The following is a 23,916-nucleotide window of genomic DNA, read 5'->3' on the forward strand; positions in this document are numbered from 1 at the left end:
GGTACAGCAACCCAACAACCGGTTGTCGGATTCATCTGAAAATTTCAGGGCAGATAAATCTTAACCTGATAAACATTTATACCCCTTGTCAGATTTGCTCTAAATGCTTTGGTTTTTGAGTTATAAGCCAAAAACTGCATTTTATCCCTATGTTCTATTTTTAGCTGTGGTGGCCATCTTGGTTAGTTGACTGGGTCACGCCACACATTTTTTAAACAAGATACCCCAAAGATGATTGTTGCTTAGTTTGGATTAATTTGGTCCAGTAGTTTCAGAGGAGAAGATTTTTGTAAAAGATAACTAAAATTTACGAAAAATTGTTAAAAATTGACTATAAAGAGCAATAACTCCTAAAGGGGTCAACTGACCATTTCGGTCATGTTGACTTGTTTGTAAATCTTACTTTGCTGAACATTATTGCTGTTTACAGTTTATCTCTATCTATAATAATTTTCAAGATAATAACCAAAAACAGCAAAATTTCCTTAAAATTACCAATTCAGGGGCAGCAACCCAACAACGGGTTGTCGGATTCATCTGAAAATTTCATGGCAGATAGATCTTGACCTGATAAACAATTATACCCTTGTCAGATTTGCTCTAAATGCTTTGGTTTTTGAGTTATAAGCCAAAAACTGCATTTTACCCCTATGTTCTATTTTTAGCCGTGGCGGCCATCTTGGTTGGTTGACTGGGTCACGCCACACATTTTTTAAACTAGATACCCCAATGTTGATTGTGGCCAAGTGTGGTTTAATTTGGCCCTGTGGTTTCAGAGGAGAAGATTTTTGTAAAAGCTAACGACGATGGACGACGACGGACGACAACGACGGACGCCGGACTCCAAGTGATGGGAAAAGCTCACTTGGCCCTTCGGGCTAGGTGAGCTAAAAATGAAACAAGAGTGCACACACTGAAATGTCTCGCCTTCTTTACTAATCCTTGATACTATCTTGATAGACCGAAATATAAAGCTTTATTTCAACTGTCACATAAACTCAACATTAACTAAGAAAACGAAAAATTGATCAATTAACCATGAAAATAAGGTTAAGGTCAGATGAACCATGTCAGGCAGACATGTACAGCTAACAATTCTTCAAAACAACAAATATAGTTGACTTATTGCTTATAAATAAAGAAACACAGACCGAAACACAAACACTTAAAACTTAGCAATGGACCGTGAAAATGAGGTCAAGGTCAAATAAAACCTGCGTAACCGACATTAAGATCATAAAATATTTCCATACATCAATTATAGTAGACCTATTGCATGTAGTATAAGAAAAACAGACCAAATCACAAAAACTTAACTATAACCACTGAACCATGAAAATGAGGTCAGGGTCAGATGACACCTGCCAGTTGGACATGTACACCTTACAGTCCTTCCATACACCGAATATACTAGACCTATTGCTTATAGTATCTGAGATATGGACTTGACCACGAAAACTTAACCTTGTTCACTGATCCATGAAATGAGGTCGAGGTCAAGTCATGACAGGCATGAGGACCTTGCAAGGTACGCACATACCAAATATAGTTATCCAATTACTTATAATAAGAGAGAATTTAACATTACAAAAAATCTTAACTTTTTTTTCAAGTAGTCACTGAACCAGGAAAATGAGGTCAAGGACATTGGACATGTGACTGAAGGAAAGTTCGTAACATGAGGCATCTATATACAAAGTATGAAGCATCCAGGTCTTCTACCTTCTAAAATATAAAGCTTTTAAGAAGTGAGCTAACACGGCCCCCGCCGCCGCCGCCGTAGCCGCCCGGCCGCCGGATCACTATCCCTATGTCGAGCTTTCTGCAACAAAAGTTGCAGGCTCGACAAAAAACGTTACTTTCACATAAAACTTTGTGGTCGAATTTCTCTTACAATCACCAGATTTAGACAAAGACCGGGGATAAATTTGTTATCTACATTCATATCTGTAGATATGGATATTTTAACACCCTTCAGTATCCTGTACTTGGATACTTCAGGGTGTTAACATATCTATATCTACGAATATGAACTAGATAACTTATAATATAGTGGCCAAAAAATGTATAAAAAATTGCAAAATATAGATAGCAAAAAAGTTTGTAAATATAAGTTGAAAGAGTCAATGTACATTTCTTCTAAAAATTCAATGACAGAGACACATACCATGATGAAAATTCCCTTGCTAAAGTATGTACATTTTTTCAAATAAAATTTATAAAACATCTTCTTCTATAAAATGTGATATATGAATTTGAAAGACACTCATCTGGACACAAAGTGATGTGTTAACAGTTTAACCCTGAGAAATTTCTCTCCAAAAATGCTGTCAGGACTAGAATAATACTTTTATATTCTTGAAATGTAAATGTAAAAGAAGAACTATTTCAAAGAGCAAAATATAGCTTATATAGTCTATCTCCCAATGATATTTTTGTATACCTTTCAAGAGGATAGGTTTTATTAAAAATACTATATATTCTATTAACTATTAAACCCTAAATAGCTGGGCGCACTACGTTTGCGCGCATTTGGGGATTAAAATATTTTACGTTTGCGCGCAGCTTTTGATTACATTTGCGCGTATTTATTTTACAGGTAATCTCAGGTAAAAATATAAATAAAATTTATATTAAGTTATAAATACCTATTTTTTTTGTATTTTCATATTAATCAATTATTAATTTAAAAAAAAGTTTGTTTATCAGTCAAATTATAAACTGTTCATATTGAAGTCTAAAAGCAAGTAAAAACTCCGTTGTAGCTTAAGGTCAAGTTACAATGTATGAATGGGCTATGTCACGGATTTTCTTAAAATTTTGCATACACCTTTGACTTGATTTTTGTCTGAAATATAGAAAAAAAAATCTGCGGTTTTATCTCTTTTTTCCCCTGCCTTATGAGACTTATACTAAAGGAAGGGGTACTGATACTTGTAAATAATTGAACAAATGAATAGATAAATAAGCATTATTACCTGTATTTTACCTGAGTTTACCTGAGTTTACCTGCCAAAAAAATGTGCGCAAATGTAGTGGAAAGCTGCGCGCAAATGTAATGGCAATGCGCGCAAACGTAATGCACCGAAATAGCTCTACACCACTGCACAGCTTTATTAGACAGCTGAAGGTTGACATGTGCTAATTTTTCAACCTACCAATTAGGATCAATTAGATCTTCCAACTTCAAAAAAGGAAATTCATAATAATAACTAAAAATAAATAATTAAAATAAACCTAATAAATTAGTCATCAATGCCCAATTACTTCTTCCTTGCTTCCAATAATATTTTTGTCTTTACTGTCCAGTTCCTGTGATATAAGAACATTTGGCACAACTTTAGAAGAAAACCCTTTTTCACATTCTGTTTCAACAATCACATCATCAGTTACTTGTGTATCATTTTTATCAGACCTGATAGGAGAAACTGCTGACAAAATGTTTTCTTTTTCAGTTGTGTCTTTGTCATTAAGAATTATTTGATTAGTCGGTTGGTTCTTTGTTGATGGGTTGTTTGCCTGATTTTGTGAGACTAGTGGACTACGGCTTGAAGGTGCAATCTTTAATCTTTCGATGTTTCCCCTAGATCTTTTAGAAGTAATAAGATTATCAATCTGATCTTGAAGAGGTAGAAGTAATTTTCTTGGATCCTTTTCTGATAATGGTGGACATCTACAACGCTTTCTCATCTCTAAGTACTACAGAAAAAAACACATATTTAAAATACTATTGGTTATGTTTTAAAATTTTATTTATGCTGCTAATAATAACAATGTATTTATCTATTTAATAATTATAACCTGTTTCTAGGCTGGCATATCTGTAACACTTTCCTCCTATTGTACACAAATATTTCCTGCATTTTGTGGGTCATAATTATTTATCATTCATTAAGATTCTTACCAAGCAAGGATATACATTTCAAAAGTTTTCCTGCATATCTGATAGACATATATATGGACAGATATGTGTGAAAAAATGATATAGGCAGTATATCCCTATATGAAAAGAATAACAGTCAAGGTATGCTCGTTTCAGATTATGATTTGTTCTGCTGTTTTATGCATAAACTATTGAGAGTTGTCTCATTGGCACTCACACCACATCTTCCTATATCTATTTCATTTGTCATGCTATCAATAATTTCAAAGAAATAAACAAACCTCAGGAATAAAATGTTCAAAGAAGTCTACTCTTTTCTCACTGGCTGGATGAGTTGATAACCATTCTGGCAACTTTCCATTATCAACTTTGTCCTTAAGTTCAAATTTTCTCCAGAAAACAGTTCCGAATCTCACATCAAAACATGCCTACAGTTTATAAGATGAATCATAAAAAAAATCTAAGATAACATACAGTTACTTTTCAAAAGAATCCGTTAATTTTCTTAAAATCAAAACCACACATCATAGCAGTTAAGGTGGTACCTAACACTACAGGGAGATAACTCTGTAAAGTCAGCTAAACATTTTAATTACGTTGTGATGTAAAGGGAAAATTAAGCTTCTCAATGATCAAAATTGGTGTTTGTCAAATTGCTATATAACCAGTGTAATTTTTCTGACAAAATGTTTGGTTCATTTTTTTTTTTAATTTTTATATTTTTGTTAAAGTACTTTGACAAAATTTTATGAAAATTAAAAGAGCCAAATGAATTTTAGTGAAAGTGTTGGGTACCACCTTAATTGAAATATTGAATATCGTCATTTCAGATATCTGAAGACAACAGAATAGTATACACAAATTTTGATATTCCAAAATGTGAACTTTAATTTAAGAGGTTTGTTTTCATACAATTTAGATTTGGTGATTTATTTCGCCAGGACAACCTTGCAGGAACTTATTTTTTAGCTTTAAAAATTGTGAAAAAGTAGCTATAGATGAGAAGATTTTTGTTAAAGTTAACAGATGACAGATGATGACATCAGGCCACGACAAAGGGCAGCAAATGCCACTTGATGAGAAAAGCTTAAAAAAAGGATAAAAACAATTAGTTGTGACCTGTTATCTATTTCCAGCATGAACAGTTAAATCTTTCACAATTAATGTGTTTTCTTCGTCCTGATAATTAATCATATTGTAAACGCAATCATGCATTAATGTGTTGTTGGGTCACTCGTTGAATTATATTCGAATATTTGGATTAGTAAAATTTTAAAGTATTCAGATAGTATAAGAGATATTTCAAATGAAATTTTTTAATAGAGTATTAAGAGAGTAAAACCTAACACAAATAATCTGGAATAAATCCTTAGGAAGTGGTGAAATAATGTATAACATACTTTAGCAGCTAGTTCTAAACCAACTTTGTCTGCCTCTGTTTCATGTAGCCTGTTATGTGGTAAGTGTAACATATACTGAAAAAGAAAGTATCACTATTTATTTTCCTTCATGCATACCGGTATATATCTAGAAAGATCTGATTTCTTTATATTTAATACTCTGTTCTATTTCAGAATGACCACATGTACACAAAATGAAAAAATATTACCTTTGATTACACAATTGACAGTGACATCATGAGAGGGATTTCTTATAAGCTTTTCCAGGTAACAGGCTATTATTTGAACTTGGATTTATTTTTAATTATGGAATTTGCTTGATTTCTTGTTATTGAAATTTTAAATAAATTCCATGCTTATTCTGTACTGAAATGTTCTGTGCTGCGCACAACACTTTCTATTACAAAGAAAATAGTATATTTTCATTAGAATGTACTGTGCCGCGCACAACACTATCTAACCAAAATACATTATATGAAAAGTGTTATTAACCACTCAAAGCATCACAACACCAAATAAACATGGAATTTATTAAAAAATTTAAACACAAGAAATTATGAAAATTCCATAATTAAAAATAATTCTAAGTTCAAATAATAGCCTGTTAGGAATATATTGGCCAAATTGACATGAAAGCACAAGAGCAGATACACAAAAATGCACTTCCTGCATCAATATCTTTTCTGGCATTTTATGTTTTATTGAATACTTCTAAATAACCTACAACACAAAATGCAGTGTACTGATATCAAATGCCAAAATATTAGTTGTGCTTATTGATTTTAGACATACTCAAGCACAGTTAATACTATTTATGTACATATCTAAGCCTAGTACTGTCATTGTTTTCTTATCTTAGTAACTTTGTTATAGTGTTTTATATGCATTCCTCAATACTGTAACTCCTTAGACTTTACCTCAGTTACTTTGTGAACAAACCAGTTGAAAACAAAGGCAATTCCATCATATGGTATTACAGCCCACAAAGCTGCCATGATCAATATCACAAAATAATCTATCCACTGGGCCTGACTAAGTGACTCTGCCTGCAAAATCATAATTCATATTATTTTCTAAGCAATTTCTAAAGCAAAAGTAATTATTAAAAGTCTAACCATTTAATTTTTTTTACAGCTAATACATTAATGCTAGAAAGACAAATCTTTGTTTGGCTTGCTTGCTTTGCTTGTATCAATGTTTGCTCAAGCATGGCAATTAAGATAGGCGGGGATTCAGCTTTGTATACATCATACTTAAATTCTATTGGACGGTTTTGTTTGAAGTTAAGGACACTAAATTTTAAAACATCACAGGATGACAAATATAAAGCGCAATCGTAGAAATGGAAGCCAAAAAATGTATTTGTTTTTTTCTCGAAGATATGCATTTTCATCATCCAACTGAAAAGACTGTCGTCAAGTACTTTTAGAAAAGCAAAATATCTATTCGAACACACCTACTCTGATTTAGTGATTCATAAGATAGGTATTTCATTTGACCCATATATTTCATCTTTTAGTAATGTGATTTTTTTTATGTTATAAAGTCAACCTGTAGCTTTGCTATATAAAAATGATAGAATATGAAGCAAGATGATGTATCAAAAAAAGATGTATGATAAAAAAGTGCATATCTTCGAGAAAAAAAACCACAATTTTTTGGCTTCCATTTATGTTTTAAAATTTAGTGTGACTGTACTTAACTTCAAACATAACGTCCAATAAAATTTAAGTATGATGTTTACAAGCTGAAGCCCCGCCTATCTTAATTGCCATGCTTGAACAAACATTGATACAAGCAAAGCAAGCAAGCAAGACAAAGATTTTGTCTTGCTAGCATTAATGTATTAGCTGTAATTTTTACTATCTTGACTTGATTTGATAAATAAATCAATTTTAAATGCTTTTCTTCAGAAATCAAATTATCATAGAATCTTCAGTCATTTAAGGAAAATGTATTTTTTTCTGTAAAAAACATACTATTATAGATGGGTTTATTGCAATATTAAATGACCTTATTTTCAGTATACAGATATTTGAATTGATGTACACAAAATATTAATTTTGTAGCTATATTCTGAAAAGCTTACTATAACACCATTATTGGATATCTGGCTATAGTTTTCCCCTGTTCAGTGAGCTTTATACACAAAATATCTCTATAAGAAATTCACATTTAAACAGATATTAGTTAAGTCTATTGAAATTAAAAAGTTTAATGGTTCGCTCATGGCAAGGCAGCTTTCTTCTTCAATAGAAGTGATTGATATCAAGTTTTATAAATGTAAAAAAAGTAACATTTATTTGAACATAATACACATATTATTTTTATTTTAAGTGTTTTAGTTTTTTAGTTGAAACTTACTGCATGTTTGAGTATAGCATGTGCCATTTCATGTCCTAATACAATTGCTAATTCATCTTCAGTTTCCACAAATTTAATCAATCCAGTGTAAACAAACACATCACCTGTCTACAAGTAAAACAAGTTATGTTCAAATTTTTAAATGACTTCCTCTAAAAATATCTATATTTTATTTTTATTTACTAGAGAGTGCACTGAAGAGTGAAAAAAGTCCAAGTAATAAAGACAAACTAGGAGAAACTGCTCCACTTAATCCATTGAATACTGGAACAGTCTTGTCATGAAGAATAAAAACTGTTTCAAATTAAAGCAATCTCAATAAGTCGTCTGAATATTTCAATCTTTATAATCATTTATGGATCTGTTCTTCTGCTTCAGTTTTAACAAAAAAAAAAAACAGATTGCATCAAATAAAATCAATCAATGAATAAGTTAGAGTTATAAAGTTTCCTTTAAAATACCTACTGGTAAAACAAATGCATTGACATTATCAGGGTCATCTACAATAGCTAGTGTCCACTTCTGCATCTCTACTTCTTTAATATCTGTGTTAGCATCATATAATCGCTGAACAATCTTTAACAAAACAGGATACAATGGATGGTTGTTTGGAAGAATCTTTTCTTTTAGCTGCTCCTGAAGCTAAAATGAAAATTTCTAAAGATTTTAGATTATTTTGCAAAATATTACATGGTCAGACTTTGAAAGTGTAGTAACAAGTTAGTTGTTTACATCCTTGTACTTGTGCCTTTTGGTGGATTGTTGACCCATTGGCAATCATACCAAATTTTTTTCTTTTTAATATTATTAAAAAGATGACATCAATTATGCTGATCAAACTGAATCAAAATATCACTAAAATATAAGATTTAAATCAGACTGTTAAATACTCAAAATATGTCTAAAAATGCAGGATCAAAGCTTCAAATTTTAAAATAAAGGGATATGCCTATAGTTGTCTGACAGACAGAAATCCTTGCCTGAGGTGCATTTGTCACAAAAGGGGGAAAATGTATGAAGAAACCAAGGAAGCAATTACAAATTCTATGTGACTGTCAGTATGAGCAAAAATTGAAATATCATTTTCATATTAAACATTCATTCATCTTGCATATTGAAGTTAGAAATACATAATATAATTGAACCCTTAAATCTTTCTGCATTTACATTTTGCATTTGTATCAGAAGAAATCAACATAGAATTCACAAAGTTTAATGAAGATGTGATGAATGACTTAGCTTATGCTTTGAATCCCTCAAAAACTTTTGTACATGTTAGGAAAACTATTAAAGATTACTCCCAATATTGTCTGAATCCTGATTATGATCAAACAGAATACCTGCTCAGCTTCAATCTTCATCACACGTTGAAACTGATTATCTGTAAATGCTATGAATCTTCTCCTTCCTGTTATAGGGGCCTCTTGTATATGGCTCCAGTAATAAAGACTCCCAAGAACAGATATTCCTGATATTGCTAATAAAATTTCCTTCCACTGTTTTTTAGAAAGATGAATAAAGTGAAGTCTTTTATGGTCAGGTAAGGTTTTCCACCATTGTCTGAAACCCCTGTTAAATAAATAAAAACTCATAAACTTAAATCAAAGTTAATACAAATAACAATGAGTAAAAGCAAACTAGTATCACTTTCTTGTATAGATAGATAGATAGAAAATGTATAAAAATAATTTATATACAGACTACATGTAATAGATAAAAATGTATAAAACAGTATAAAACAGTAGCAGATCTTACATTTTGTACTTCAGAATAGATAAAGTAACAGATATTAATATATATGTTATCGAAGTGTTGAAATAAACCATGACTTATGTCAAATTATTTGCTGTATATAAAGAAGTTCATGTGCTGCTACTTTAATGCAGCAAATAAATCTATTACATTGGTTGCAACAAATAACTGTGATTTCAAATGTGAAATACAAAAATGTATGTGTAATATGGTTTATATAAAAGAAATATATATTAATTTCATTGGCACTTACATACCACATCTTCTATATATATTATATATATATGTAAGATGTGGTATGAGTGCCTATGAGACAACTCTCCATCCAAGTCATAATGTATAAAAAGTTAACAATTATAGATCAAGGTACGTCCTTCAACATGAAACCTTGGTCTTATTTATATAGAATAACTACACATGTAGTCCAAAAATTAAAATATCAGAAAATATTTAACTAGTGACCTACAACACTGATAATTAACTTTTAATGCACATAGCTTATTCATGAATTTATGTGTTGTTGTCACTCTGAACATTTTACTATATTTGAATTCTTTGATTAGTTATTCTAAAAATTCGTTACCTTTTGTTCATTTTTATGCAAAAAGAACCTGTAAACATGTATGTCATGTATGTTCTTCTTTGTTGTAAACCAAGAAATGATGATTAATTGGTCTATATAGAATATAACATTTACAGTTGACTTCACCTACTCTTACTATCAATGAATGCTAGATTTCTGTAAGCTGTGATGTCAAATTCAATAGTCATATACCTTAAAAGCTTCTAGTCTGACAAATATTTTTTTCTAATTAGTACCACTATCTTTACCTATGTATTTTTTGGCCTAAAAATCTTTATTTATGGCTCATTTTTAAGAGATTTTTCAGCAATTTACTGTACCAGAAGGGCTAAATGACCATTAATAAGTAATTTTATTTGAAATTATCACAAGTATATTTTTTTTGTAAAAAAACAAATTTAAAATTATCAAATTTGTAGGTTTTAGAGAAGTCAGAGATAACTCTGACGTCCAACTGCTGTTTTGACAGACAAGCTGGGGCCTTGGGACATCAGAGCTCATCCCATATCAAAAAGTGGATATTTGCCCATCCAAAATAGATGCGCTGCTTAGTCGCTTGTGGTGCCAACTAACAACCTTGGAATTATATAAATCGGGTATCAATTTGTTAATTTTTCATTTATCTCTTCGTTTATGCAAGTTTCATTTACCTGCCATACTTTATTTTCTTATATTCAGACAGTTTTCACAGTGACCCATCGTTTCACTTTATTTTCAAATGTCCCACGGCCCCAGCTTGTCTGGCAAAACAGCTGTTGGACGTCAGAGTAATCTCAGACTAGTTTTCGAGTAATTTATTTTGAAATCTTGCCTCAAACATGTGCAACAGGCAATGCCTTTCTCTAAAATGACTTATACACTGCACTTAGTCACAATGTTTACAAGTACCTGCCACTAATAACACTTGCTCCCTTCATAGCCAATTTCACCACAACCCATAGATGTGGTCCAATTGCTTGCTTTCTGGAACTTGTATGAAATCCATATTTGAAACAGTTAATGCATCCTTGTTTTAGTGGTTGAAACTTTAAACTGTTGGTACCTGAGATCAATGGGGCAGGAAAAGTTTTAAGTGTACACACACTGTAGGGTTTTGTTGTAGTTCTTTCAGATAAAAAGTTGATTATTTTATTTGTATTTGAACGTGTAGATGGGTGGATCTGAAATTTGTGTATATGCTTAAGATAAGACATTGCTTCTACTGGACAAATTCTGAAAAAAATCTTGTGTTACATCATCTTTTCTAAACAAAACAGGGGCAATCCTCAAATCAACATGAAAGTGAAACTAGAAACAAGGGAGATAATGCTGGTTGGAAACCATTGGGCTAACTAATTACCAAAACATAACACCATGAACAGATAACACAAATACAGAAAGAATTTGTCTAAATATTTGAAATTTATCCCGTTATAAAGGATTGCTGTTATAACAAAATTAAAGACGAGACTCATATTATTCACTTCACGAAAGAGATAAACACAAATATTTCCTCGTAGGTTAACAGATCTATCTTACTATCACCAAAACCCAAAACCGGAAGTTCAAAACGCCATTTGTCGTTTTGATCTTTTAACTCGTCTTATAGAAACTGGCACGTTCTCAGTGTAACCGACGTCACGAAACCAGAATGGGATATGAATATTTGATAAAACTGTGTCATTGTACTTTACATGCGTCTAAAACAGTGCTGCTTTGTGTTTCCACATAACGATATGGACACCATCTGGAAAACCCCTTGAAAATATAATTTTCATTTCACTTTAAATTTTCATTTTCAATTAAGAAAATTAAAGCTTCCTTATACAGCTATATCTTTCTTTAAGACCGTTGGGTTTAATTTGAACTAATTGGTAATCCATTGAATAGTTAATACGTTGTAATAGAATTTATTTCGCCAGAAAAAATGACATTATTTTGCTGACATTGCAGTGATGCAAAATTTAGACAGAACACTTTAAATTTGAAAAAAAAATGTTTTAGCATTGCAAATATCAATGGATTTCATAGACTTAATTAAATTGAGAATAGCCAGCATAAATTGAATTCTACATGTAGATGTAATTGGTATTTGAAATCCAAAATTGAACTGGACAAGCATAACCAACAGCAATGGGAGATCCTTTAGTAAGGAAATCTGCAGCATTGTCTCGCTTGAGGCATCAGTTGAGGAAGAAACGTGAATCTTTAGCAGACCACTTTGAATTCAAGATGTATATTATTTTCCATTTTAAAGATAAGGTAAATGTAAACAATAAACAATCATCGTTTTATGCACCTGTCGTAGCGGAGGGGGCATTAAGATTTCCCTTGTCTGTATGAACATGCACATATATCTATATGTCCCAAAGTTGTTTTCCGCTCTCTGACTTTAGTTTGTCTCAACCAAATGAAATGAAAATTCTACACAATGCTTGGTAACACACAACTTGGATGAAGTTTGAATGTTGGTGGCATCACTTTAACTGTTCCAGAGTTATGCCCCTTTATAAAATAAAATGCTGAAATGTTGTTTCTGGTGTCAAACTTTAGTTTGCCTGAATAAATGATATGAAACTTATATATATGCTTATTATATTACCACAAACATGACAAACATGAAGAAGCACAGATCAAGTTTGAATTTTGATGGCGTCACTTTTTACCATTCTAAAGTTTTACCCTTTACTAATTGAAAAATTACTATTTTATTTCGTTTCTATTCTGTTACATGTATTTTACAAATGTTTTTATCCAAAAAATGTATCCAACATCATCTGAAGAATTCCAATTTCTTGTAGCAAGTGAAATTTTCCTTAGGTAGTCTTCATTTTCTGATTTGGCCCAGATCTGTCCATTTCCAAATCGTGACCACTTATATATATTTATGTTGTAGACTGTTCCATTCATTTACAAATGTACGGCATGTTTCACTCTTCTTCATTGAAAAGTTCACTCAATGTGCAACATAGTGTTAGCATTAACATATGAAATGTGTAATAGAATAACAAATGATATGGGGTATCCACCAATGATCCAAAATCAATATGCACAGCAAAAAAAGTATATGTATAAGTTTATTCATACAAACATAGTTTAAATGTATGATAAATTGTGGAGTATGAATGATGAAATCATGCAAAATTTGTTTGGTTTCTATTTTTAGCAAAAGAAGAATGGTGCAATATTTGAGGTAGCAGAAGTTATACCAGTTATGACAAACAACTATGAAGACAGTATTATGAAAGGAGTAAAGGTATTCTTACAAAATATATAACAGTGTCTACTGTTCTTTGGTTTTATTTGTTGTGTCCATGTATATACATGCATGACATTGTATAAAAATATGAAAAGTATCCAAATTAAGTGTTTTTTTTAATTTAAGGTTTACCTTTGTCTGTCTGTACATCTGTACATCCAAAAATTGTTTCTATTTTCTAACTGTTTTTTTGTTAATACATGTATGTTATCTGGTTAAGGTACAGTTTTGCATGTGTATGTTTTCATGAATAAGTTATACATGTACACTATAACATTTTTATCTAATGTACATTTATGCAAAAAGTCAGCTAGTATATATATACTATACTGACCTGCATGTGTCAGTCTTTTCATGCAAAGTCAGCTAGAGCTAGTAGACTATGTTCATGATATTGATGTGTTAGCTGTATTTGACTATCCAGGTCATGCAGGTAATCTTCAAAATCTTGTAAAATTTATGCAAAGACAGGAAATACCGACTGATATATGTATGCATTTTCAGGTTTCAAATTACCACATTTGCATTGCCTATTACATGTATTATGAACTCTTTCATATTATGCGTCAAGGCCAGTGTAACAAATGTCCTTGCTTGTTTATTATGCTGATCTAAACATGCTTAAGTTTTCATATTTGAAATTAGTATGACCAGTGAAAATAAGGCTTATCAACTTGCCCACATTAGCTTTTTAAGCTGACATAGCAAAAACATTTCTTTTTATTGATATCTTACAAAATGAATTGTATATAATATGTCAGAAGAAAATGACATGATAATTAGTACTTACATTTTTTTGTACTACTTTGAATGCTGTACTTACATTATTTTTGAGTTTTTGTTAAAACATTGTTATGTTTTATTCACACCTGGTTGTATTTGTAGGAGGAAGCATACTCTTTAGAAAGCTCAAAAGAATTACTTGAAAAAGATGTGGTTCAACTTCATGCCCCAAGGTGGCAGTCAATGAGAAGGGTAAGATTAATCTTTATGCATAGAAAAATGTGAATTTGAATGAAAGGGTGTAAAACCACAAGAAAAAAAAACAAAAAAAAACACATTTGCAATTCAGGCAAATATCATTGAGTCGACACATTAACTCAAAATTTTTCCATTTTCAACTGCAGCAGAGGATGTGAAATACACTGATAGGAAATGAAACATTATTCAACAAAATACATATGTATAACAATTACCAAAGCTGATCTTGAATGCTTAATGCAAGAGTTAAAGAAGTTTATAAACATTTACATAAATTTAAAGTCTCCTCAACTGCGATGTTTCCATTTATAAAGTTACCAAAATCTTGATTAGTCCCGTAATTGTTCTAGAATCTTCAAAAGGTGAAAGCACTAGTTTTTATACGACGGCAAAACAAAATTTGGGATCTTAAAATGCTATGATCTCGTTGTTTGCTTCATGGTCATCTGAAGACACATTGGTTTCCAGACAATTAAGTTTAGTTTAAGTGATTGGATCTCTATGAAATTTTTTATGAAGGTTCAATTCCACAAAAGGAAGGTTGGGAGTGATTTAGGGATGATGGTCCCAACTGTTAAGGAATAAGGCACCCAAAACAAGCATTTTTTCTTGTTTCAGGATAATAACTTGTGCATAAGTGATTGCTATGAAATTGTACCACAATGTTTAATACCACAAGTAGAAAGTTCAGATTCATTTTAGGGGTTGCAGGGCCAACAGTTAAGGAATTAAGGGCCAAAAAGGAAAAAAAAACCAAGCATTTTTCTAGTTTCCAGACAATAACTTGTGTGTAAGTGTACGGATCTCTCTGAAATTGTACCACAAGGTTCCATATAACAAAGGAAAGCTGGGATTGGGTTTAGGGTTAATTGCCCTAATGATGGAGAAATTAGTGACCAAAAAAGGACAAAAAACAAGCATTTTTCAAGTTTCCAGACAATAACTTGTGTTAAAGTGTATGGATTGCTCTGAAATTGTACTTCAAGGTTTCATACTACAGACAATTGGCTTGAATTGAGTTTTGGTTTCTAAAAATTTGGGGGAGGGGTATTTTTTGCCCAATTTTTTTCAGGGATTCAAATTAAAATTTATTTTTTTTAACTTTCAAGAAGAAATCTTCAATTGCAAAGTATTGCGCAATGTATTTATAAGATCTTTGACCACATTTATATTGTATCAGAAACCTATATTATGTAAAAAAATTGATCACAATCCAAATTCAGACAGTATCAAGCTTAAATATTGTGTCCAAACTTGACCCCAACTGTTCAGGGTTTCGACCTCTGTTGTCATATCAGGCTATGCTCAGCGAAGCATTCATTCTGAAATAAAAAGAAAATGTTTTCTATCTACAAACAACAAAAGATTTGTATCTTTATCAGAAATTGTCTTTAAATAAATTCGAATAAGTACCTAAGAGAAAATGCTGATTTTAGTTGTGATTCATGACTATCGAAATGGAAAAAAGCAACATATTATTGCTGTGCTATTAATAAAACATATTTTATGAAATCCAAACTTAACAGGTTGCAATTTCTATTAGACTGTGGTAACCTGGCATATTAATTACAAATCAAAGAGTAGAGTGTATTTGAAAAACTTTTCATTTTTTACCTGATAAGTGTAATTTATAAGTCTTACACCCTTATTGAAATGTATGGGCAATTTCAAAATATATTGCAGGATGTACTTGGATGTACAACAGAAATAGACTTCTTTTTGTGGCCGAGAAATGATATAGAAAAAATTGAATGTATCTTATTCTCAAGATGGAAAGGAGAGGACACACCATTTAAACCTATTCAGGTATTTTTCTTTTATAAATTTTAAGTTAATGTTTCAAAAAGAACATTGATTACCCTCTTGGCACAGGGTGTTGATTAGGTTGACAATACAAGCTCCAGTATGCCGTTCAATATTATATTTCTATTCAGTATTACTAAAAATGCATGGTTTATAAACTTACATAGGTTTAACTTTTAATACTAAAAATTAAGATTAGAAGATGAGGTATATATATTCCAATTGGACAGTCCTCCACAGGAGACCAGATGATATAGAAATTTACAACTACAGTAGACTCCGGCCAATCGGATACCCAAAATGTCAGCTAAAAATATCCGATTGTCCGATATATTCAATTAGCCGATGAACGTATATTCCTCCAAGTTTGTTTTTTTAAATTGACAGACACAACCCTAAGATACCAATAGCTATTATAGCTGCTTTATTAATGAAAATTTGTAACTAATCTCAATGTTTTTTTCAGGTACAAGTTCGGATAAATCGGTTGATTGAGTAATAGATCGATCAGTTGATTACAATGTATTTTGTTTAACTGTCAGTCTGTTAATTTTTTAATTATGTGTTGATTATCTGAATAAAATATGTACCTCTTAAATAATGAGACTTGTTGTTTTTGCGTGATTTGTTTCAATTGTGTGTTAAAACAGGTAAAAGCTAAAAATAACTATGAACTCTCAGAAGTAGGCCACAGGTAAATCTATTAATAGCTTAAGAAGGTGATCGAACTCGGATCTAATTTTCTACAGTTTTTTATTTATGAAACACATTTCCATTTCAAGTAATACAACTACTTTTATGATTATAAAATTGGACATCAAGATGAGGAAAATTAATTTACTTTTCTATCTTATCTGCCGTGGTTCAAAATAAAAGGCTGAATATTATGTAAATTAGGAAAATGGCGTACATGTGTACAAGTTACATAATAGACGTATTTACACTTGTATGCAAATTTGTCCGCCATTACATAACATCACACAGGTTCCCGTAAACTTTGACTTCATAATTCAAAACATATGACGTCACAACTAAAAAGTGATTGTTGCTTGACGTCAAAAGGTTATTTGGAGGTGATGTAAGGTCATTTGGAGGCAAGATTCAGCTTAATACCAAAAGTGTAAATACCTTTATTCTATTTCACCTGGGATATGCTATTGACACACGATTCCTTATTTTAACACGGGACTTTTATATATATTTTAATAAATTGTTGAGAAAGAGGTACTTTTCATTCATATTTAATAATTATTGATGAACATCATGCACAGTTTATTATTTCTGTCGTGTCCTTGTTTTTGAAGTAAATGATAACGATCACATTTTGATAAACACATAACAAACACATCTTAGGCAAAATATAATATCAGATTCATAAAATAAACAAGACAACAAAAAGAAACATGTTTTATTTGACTATAAAAGATCGTTTTATTAATAAATTGAAACATTTCTGTACTGAAATTTTCTTAAACTTCGTAATGGCGCAACTTCCGGCTTCATTTCCTGTCAAGAAAAATATGAAATTATTTCAAAATATTCGATTGTACATGGTTTCACACATTTTTCATGAATATTCCTATCCAATTAGCCGATATATTCTAATAACCGATATTCGATTATCCGATGTATTTTGACTAAAATGTATAGGGAATGGTTCGGTGTTTTGAAATAATATTACAATAGCCGACATATTCGTTTAGCCGATATCCGATTAGGTGGAGTCTACTGTATTAAGATACATGTACAAGTCATTGTCAAAGAATGTTTTTTCAGGCAGACTTTTATTTATAAAAGCAATTCTAAAACTCAGGCTTATTTACTTATTAAATTTGATATATTGATTACAATCATTTAAAAAGCTCACACCTTTTAAAATTTGCTGTGACTATTTTTTCAGGCAGAATTTAATTTTCTACGTGGTGACTATGAAAAACAATTAATGCGGCTGCTAACCAGAAAGGAAAAATCTGGAATGATTATCAACAACCCAGCACAATCTATGTTTTTATTTATAGACAAAAATCAATTACAGGTAAATATTTCTTGCCACTAAGGTATCAATTTGACCCCTATTAATTGAAAACGAGTAAAATATCATTTATGGTATGATTCAAAAGCCAAAAAAAAGTGGACAAGGTGGAACCATTTTAATTCTTTCACAATAAAAATCCTCCAATAATAATTTTTAGAACACAATTATGTTTCTCTGACCAACATGAAATAAAAAAAATAGTGTGCTTCAAAACAACAAAGGTATATGTTTATGACTTAGAATTTTTTTATTGCAATCAAATGTACAACTAATTTCCTACAACTGCCAAACTCAAGGAATATTTTTTTCTACCCTTTTTTCGTATCCCACTATATGTGACATACTACGATTTGGTGGTATTACACCTAAATGAGGACATTTTGTTTCAACTTTATTTAGAATCAGTCTTGACTCCAAATATTCAGTTGTTGGATCCTTGAATTTTGATCACATGGTTCTTAATCTTAAAATGACTATTGAATTTTTCAGACAAGTAAAAACAAGGTGATTGTGTTCAAGCTGTCAAGTATATGTCTTTACTTGCCACAGGTAAGAATTATATTCTCATTTGGGGAAAATTGTTTGCATTACATTTCATACATAATCTGATGTTCAGTAGTTGTGGTTTGTTTATTTGGTTCATAAGTGTTTCTTGTTTTTTTAATAGATTATATGGTTGTTTTTCTTGTTTGAATGGTTTTACACTAGTTATTTTATGGCCCTTTATAGCTTGCTGTTCTGTGTGAGCCAAGGCTCAGGGTTAAGACTACATTGTCATTGACCTATAATAGTTTACTGTTATAAATTGTGACTTGGATGGAGAGTTGTCTCATTGGCACTCGCACCACATCTTCCTATATCTACAAATGTATATACAGGATGAAAACAAACTCAATATTATATATGCTAAACTATGATTTAACAGGAAATCTGTCACTTAAAAAGATGGTACTGCTCTGGATATGGCAGTATTTAACTAACAACAGGCCACTTAAGGTGGTATTGGAATCTTCCTCCATCTTGGATTGTAAAAACAGAGATCCAAAGGTCCATATTTTCTATCAAGCTAGCAAAATGTGATGCAGATAGTGAATGTGAATTTTCATTTAAAAGAACCAATTTATAAGAATATAACTTACAAATATTAATATTTTTGCAAATATTGATTAGTTTTGGTTGTTTAAAAAAAAAATTAAATTGGCATTTCAAGGGGAGGTAACTCTATAACAGTGCATTTTCTGAAGGATTCTACATAAAATTTTCGTATTTTGTATTTTAGCCGGGAAAAAACGTATGGTGACCCTATCTTTTCTTTTGATATTCTCAAAGCATTGTCTGAAAGCTATCTTTTCCTTAACAATTCTATCATTTTGTTTAGTTTCTAATCATAAAATGGTGTTTTTTCCTGTATAATTCATACAAAATGTGTCATTTTGTCACATCCTGTAGCTTGACAAAATGCACGGTGACCTATCATTTTTATTATTTTTTTCAACATATATCAATAGATACTACGTTTTGGCAAAGTATGAACAAATTCTATCATTTTTATTTTGGACACCCATACCACCTTAAGGATTTTTATGCCCCACCTATGATAGTAGAGGGGCATTATGTTTTCTGGTCTGTGCCTCCGTTTGTCCGTCTGTCCGTCCGTTCATCGGTCTGTCTCGCCTCAGGTTGAAGTTTTTGGTCAAGTTAGTTTTTGATGAAGTTGAAGTTCAATCGTCTTCAAACTTAGTACACATGTTGCCTATGATATGATCTTTCTAATTTTAATGCCAATTTAGAGATTTTACCCCAATTTCACGGTCCACTGAACATAGAAAATGATCATGCGAGTGGGGCATTCGTGTACTGAGGACACATTATTGTTTAAAGCTGTTGCAAGAAATTCTTTTGCAGCACTCTTAAAAAGTAGAATAAGTCAAGAGGAAGAAAACATGATGAATTATCTATACCCTCATGAACAAACTTTTGCTAAACCAACAATTCAAATATCCAAGAAAATATGTTTCCTTAATCTTCAAAAATTTGTATCCATGAAAATAAAAGATTCCACTATAAACACAATTTCAGACAATCATCAGTAAAGTTTGATATTTTTTATTTGCAGGATCAGCTGACATCATGGGGACCTGGTACGGTGGAAGAAATTCTCTCACAACATATTCCAGATTAAACCAAAGCATACATAAATCAGGGATGTTCTGTGTCATATAACTGTTACAAAGTCAATATGATGATATTGGAAATAACTATGTTAATGGCAATGTAATCTTTTGATTAGCCAGTGCAAAATTATTTTTATGGACATTTCATTCATACATGGCTCATATAAAAAGCTTTTTACATATATTAAATAAAGCAGACATTTCATTTCACGTTTACTTTGGACCCAAGATGATTTTGTCTGAAGGACAATCACAAAGATGGCATTTAAGTGTACAAAGTATAATTTCTAAAATACCAATCAACTAGGATGGACTAATAAAAGCTACATTATTTTGTTTGTCACTACACATTTTGGAGAATAAATGTTTAGCTTTTATTCATTATAAAAGTAATTCAATAGGTGACACAATTTTGGAGTCCTCACTCTCATTTTAATTTTCCTAATAAAAACATAATTAAGACAGTATAATACAGACAAATATGAATAATAATAACCTATAAACAAACAATTATAAGTTACTGTTAAGCTTATTACATTTATTCAAAACATTTGTACAGAAAAATTCATGTATAATGAGATCAGAGGCAAATTTTTCCACTATTTTATCAATAACTCTTCTTACCACTCAGATTCAACTGTAAGGGAAGGTTTAAATGGTGTCAGAAAATAGCTGCCAGTTACTTCTTACATTCAAATAAGTGTTCTGCATTTTGAAATGCTAACTTGAAATATGACATATATATGAACAGAAATAGAATCTTTTGTGTGTCAGGTACTGAGATGTTACAAAGAAAAGCATTTAAAGTTATCCTTGTTCAGTTTATATCAGGTTAATACTTTAGCATCTTTAATTAAAAAGAAACATTTATTTAAATGAATTTCAATAAATTTGAAATTGAACTCCAAATGTTGCTCACAACTCAGGGAGCAGTGAAGGTGCAGATATTGGTTTTAGGTATTTTCCCTGTGTAGGTGGTAGTGATTTGTTTAAATCCAGATGGTGAACCAGAAAATTTATAATAATTTTCATACCATTTAGACTTTTTTTCATTTTATTTTCCAGAAATAAATTCTAAAAGGTTTCTTTAAAGTTTATCAATTTTGTCATGAAAGTTATAGAATGAGGGTGTGTGCTAGTAATTGTTTCAAAGTTATCCTATCTTAGTTCTATGTTAAGTGTGTAAATTGAATTTTGTGTCATGAGTATGGTTTGGTTGAAAAAGGTTAGTGTGCATGTGTGTATTTAGTGTGTATGTATGTATTTTATTTGTTTTATTTGTTTGTATATTCAGTAGTGAAATTGGTGGTCTCCTGACATACTATTCAAGCAAGATGTTTTTCTATTGTCATCAATAGAATTTTTTTTCTTTCTGAAAAATATGATTTTATTGTGCGATATTTATGTTAAATGGGGAGGGAAGAAATTAAGCACTGATATTGTTAAGTGCATATATTTCCTTTATTTAGAATTGTAGTAAAGTATGATTCCTTCACAGAAATGAGCCATGCAAATTGATTCATTTTTTGGACTTTCTTTGGTTTTTTTAAGAATTGCTTCTTTTAATACTGAAGATCAGAATTTTTTACACAATTTTCAGCAACTTAAGTTTCAACAAAAAAATTCTATGAATATTTACAATTGATTTTAAGATATCAATGTGCTTGAATGAGGAAAGTTGAGGAGTCATTCTAGATACAAACTACTGTACAGTATGACAGAGTTGTGTTGGGGAGTCTTTCTAGATACAAACTACTGTACAGTATGACAGAGTTGTGTTGGGGAGTCATTCTAGATACTTTAACTACTGTTCAGTATGAAAGAGTTGTTTTTATCATTTGTTGATTTTGTTTTTTATTTTTATTTTTGCTGATATTTATATGTTGATATATAATCTTTGGCAGCACAGTAATTGTGATTTTCATTTTTGAATAGGGCAGAAATAAGTTATGTCTGCAGCTACATATCTTATATCTTATACATTATCTCTATAATATTTTCACAAAAGTAGGGTTTTGGTGTGGATTTATAAACCACATATATTCAGTAAAAACTTGTGATTTGAAATTTTAGTACTTATTGTGAATTTGTGAATGTTAGATAATGTCTAACATTCCATATAGTACCATGCGAGGTTACATCTTTTGAGTCATGAACATGTAAATTCTAACCTTAAAATTTTTAAAAGCAGCTGAACTGGTATTTTTGCATTTCAGCAATTAACGTTAAATGAAAACAAATGTTAAAAAACATTATTTGTTTCATAATTTAAATAGAAAACCTTAACTTTTGTTATCTTTTTCTTCATTTCTACTTGTTTTTAACTTTTATCAAGTCTTGGGGGAATTGCATTAGCAATGTATATGATTTAGACTTTTGGTGACATTTAAAGTCATATGCAATGTTGGTTTTTTTTTACAAATCACAGTTTTATTATACTTCACACCAATTTAAGAGGGACATTTAATACATATAAAATCAATGCTACTTGACACTTCTGATTGTTATAACTTAGTGAGGTATGTATTAATGTATACTAAAATTTAAACTTCCCAGAAGATCAACAACCTTTTTAATTTGATTATTCTCAGATTGGTCTTTAAAAAATACTGAACTTTAACCAACCATGGCTGACTCTTAACATGCTCCAAACAATCACTAATAAAAAAAATATCAATGGAATTTTATAGAAGCAAGAATATTTTCACTTATGATTATTTTCAGATCAAAAGTTCCAGAGTTGTGGGACTTTACATCTTGTGTTAAGATAATAATCTAAGCTTCTAAAGATTCTTCAAGTTGAATTTTACAAAATAACATTTCTTAACTTTAAAATGACTAAAAAAATGAAGATTAAAGAGTATACATAAAATAGGATACATTCATAAACACTGCCATATGATCTTATAAAGTAATTTAGAAATGAAAGCAGTGAACATTTTATTCTAAGTGAAGTTTGTTCTCTATATCACAAAAATATGAACTTATCCTGGTGCCAACATGTAGTTTTAATAGATTTTGGTATTTACTATAGTATGAAATAATAGTGCAGTACATGAATTTCATTTCTCATCATATAAGGTTTGGAAAAGCCAGTCATAGACTTGTTATGCTGTTTACAGGATGTCATGATTTGATCATTTTATATAACAATATTCATTAGTAGAAACAAATTTACATCTGCATTTTCAGATTGAAGGCAAGTAAGCTACTGTTTCATCTGCCAGAATGTTGACATTCCTTAAAGAGACAGTAAATTAATAAATTATATTACTAAACTTATATTTTGTGTTTCTCATTTCTCAAAACTACAACAGTTACTGTCTGAGATGCAAACAATTCCACATTATGTGTACTTCACCCAACCCAAAAGGTTTTAAATTGATCTTCTCTCATCACTTGGTGTCTTTTGTTTGTCATTGTTTGTTATCTTTTTAAAAATATTCTCTGAAGCTGTGCCAATTGAAACCAAACTTGGTCACAAACATCATTGGGTTAGTTAAAATGGGCCCAATTATCCTACTATGGCTAGCATATCTACCGGTAGATATAGAACATAGGGTTAAAATAGAAGTTTTGTAGCAGGTAGAAATGTGCAGAATTTTGAGATTATCTCTCTGTCAAACAACAATCCTTCTTGAAAGTGTTGTTGCAGAAGGCTCTACAAAGGGATAGTGATCCAGCTGCATTTACAAACTATTTT

At 30.8% G+C, this 23,916-nt stretch overlaps 2 protein-coding genes across 2 annotated transcripts; one reads left to right on the plus strand and one right to left on the minus strand.

The window, feature by feature from the left end:
* Positions 1-1,829: 1,829 nt before the first annotated feature.
* Positions 1,830-11,313, minus strand: LOC134718675 (metalloendopeptidase OMA1, mitochondrial-like). Its single transcript, XM_063581334.1, has 9 exons — positions 10,871-11,313; positions 8,988-9,216; positions 8,113-8,289; positions 7,648-7,755; positions 6,201-6,329; positions 5,284-5,358; positions 4,165-4,311; positions 3,086-3,699; positions 1,830-2,499 (listed from the first exon to the last, which is right to left on the minus strand). Exons 1-8 carry the CDS (start codon positions 11,173-11,175, stop codon positions 3,253-3,255), a joined length of 1,617 nt encoding a protein of 538 aa, XP_063437404.1. The 5' UTR covers positions 11,176-11,313; the 3' UTR covers positions 1,830-2,499; positions 3,086-3,252.
* A 41-nt stretch (positions 11,314-11,354) lies between these two features.
* On the plus strand, positions 11,355-23,495 carry LOC134718684 (uncharacterized protein C6orf62 homolog). Its single transcript, XM_063581346.1, has 7 exons — positions 11,355-12,223; positions 13,128-13,217; positions 14,106-14,195; positions 15,885-16,007; positions 17,905-18,039; positions 18,529-18,588; positions 20,156-23,495. Exons 1-7 carry the CDS (start codon positions 12,095-12,097, stop codon positions 20,219-20,221), a joined length of 693 nt encoding a protein of 230 aa, XP_063437416.1. The 5' UTR covers positions 11,355-12,094; the 3' UTR covers positions 20,222-23,495.
* Positions 23,496-23,916: the final 421 nt, after the last annotated feature.

This window comes from Mytilus trossulus, chromosome 1 (genome assembly GCF_036588685.1).
Source record: "Mytilus trossulus isolate FHL-02 chromosome 1, PNRI_Mtr1.1.1.hap1, whole genome shotgun sequence".
NCBI classification, from domain to species: domain Eukaryota; kingdom Metazoa; phylum Mollusca; class Bivalvia; order Mytilida; family Mytilidae; genus Mytilus; species Mytilus trossulus.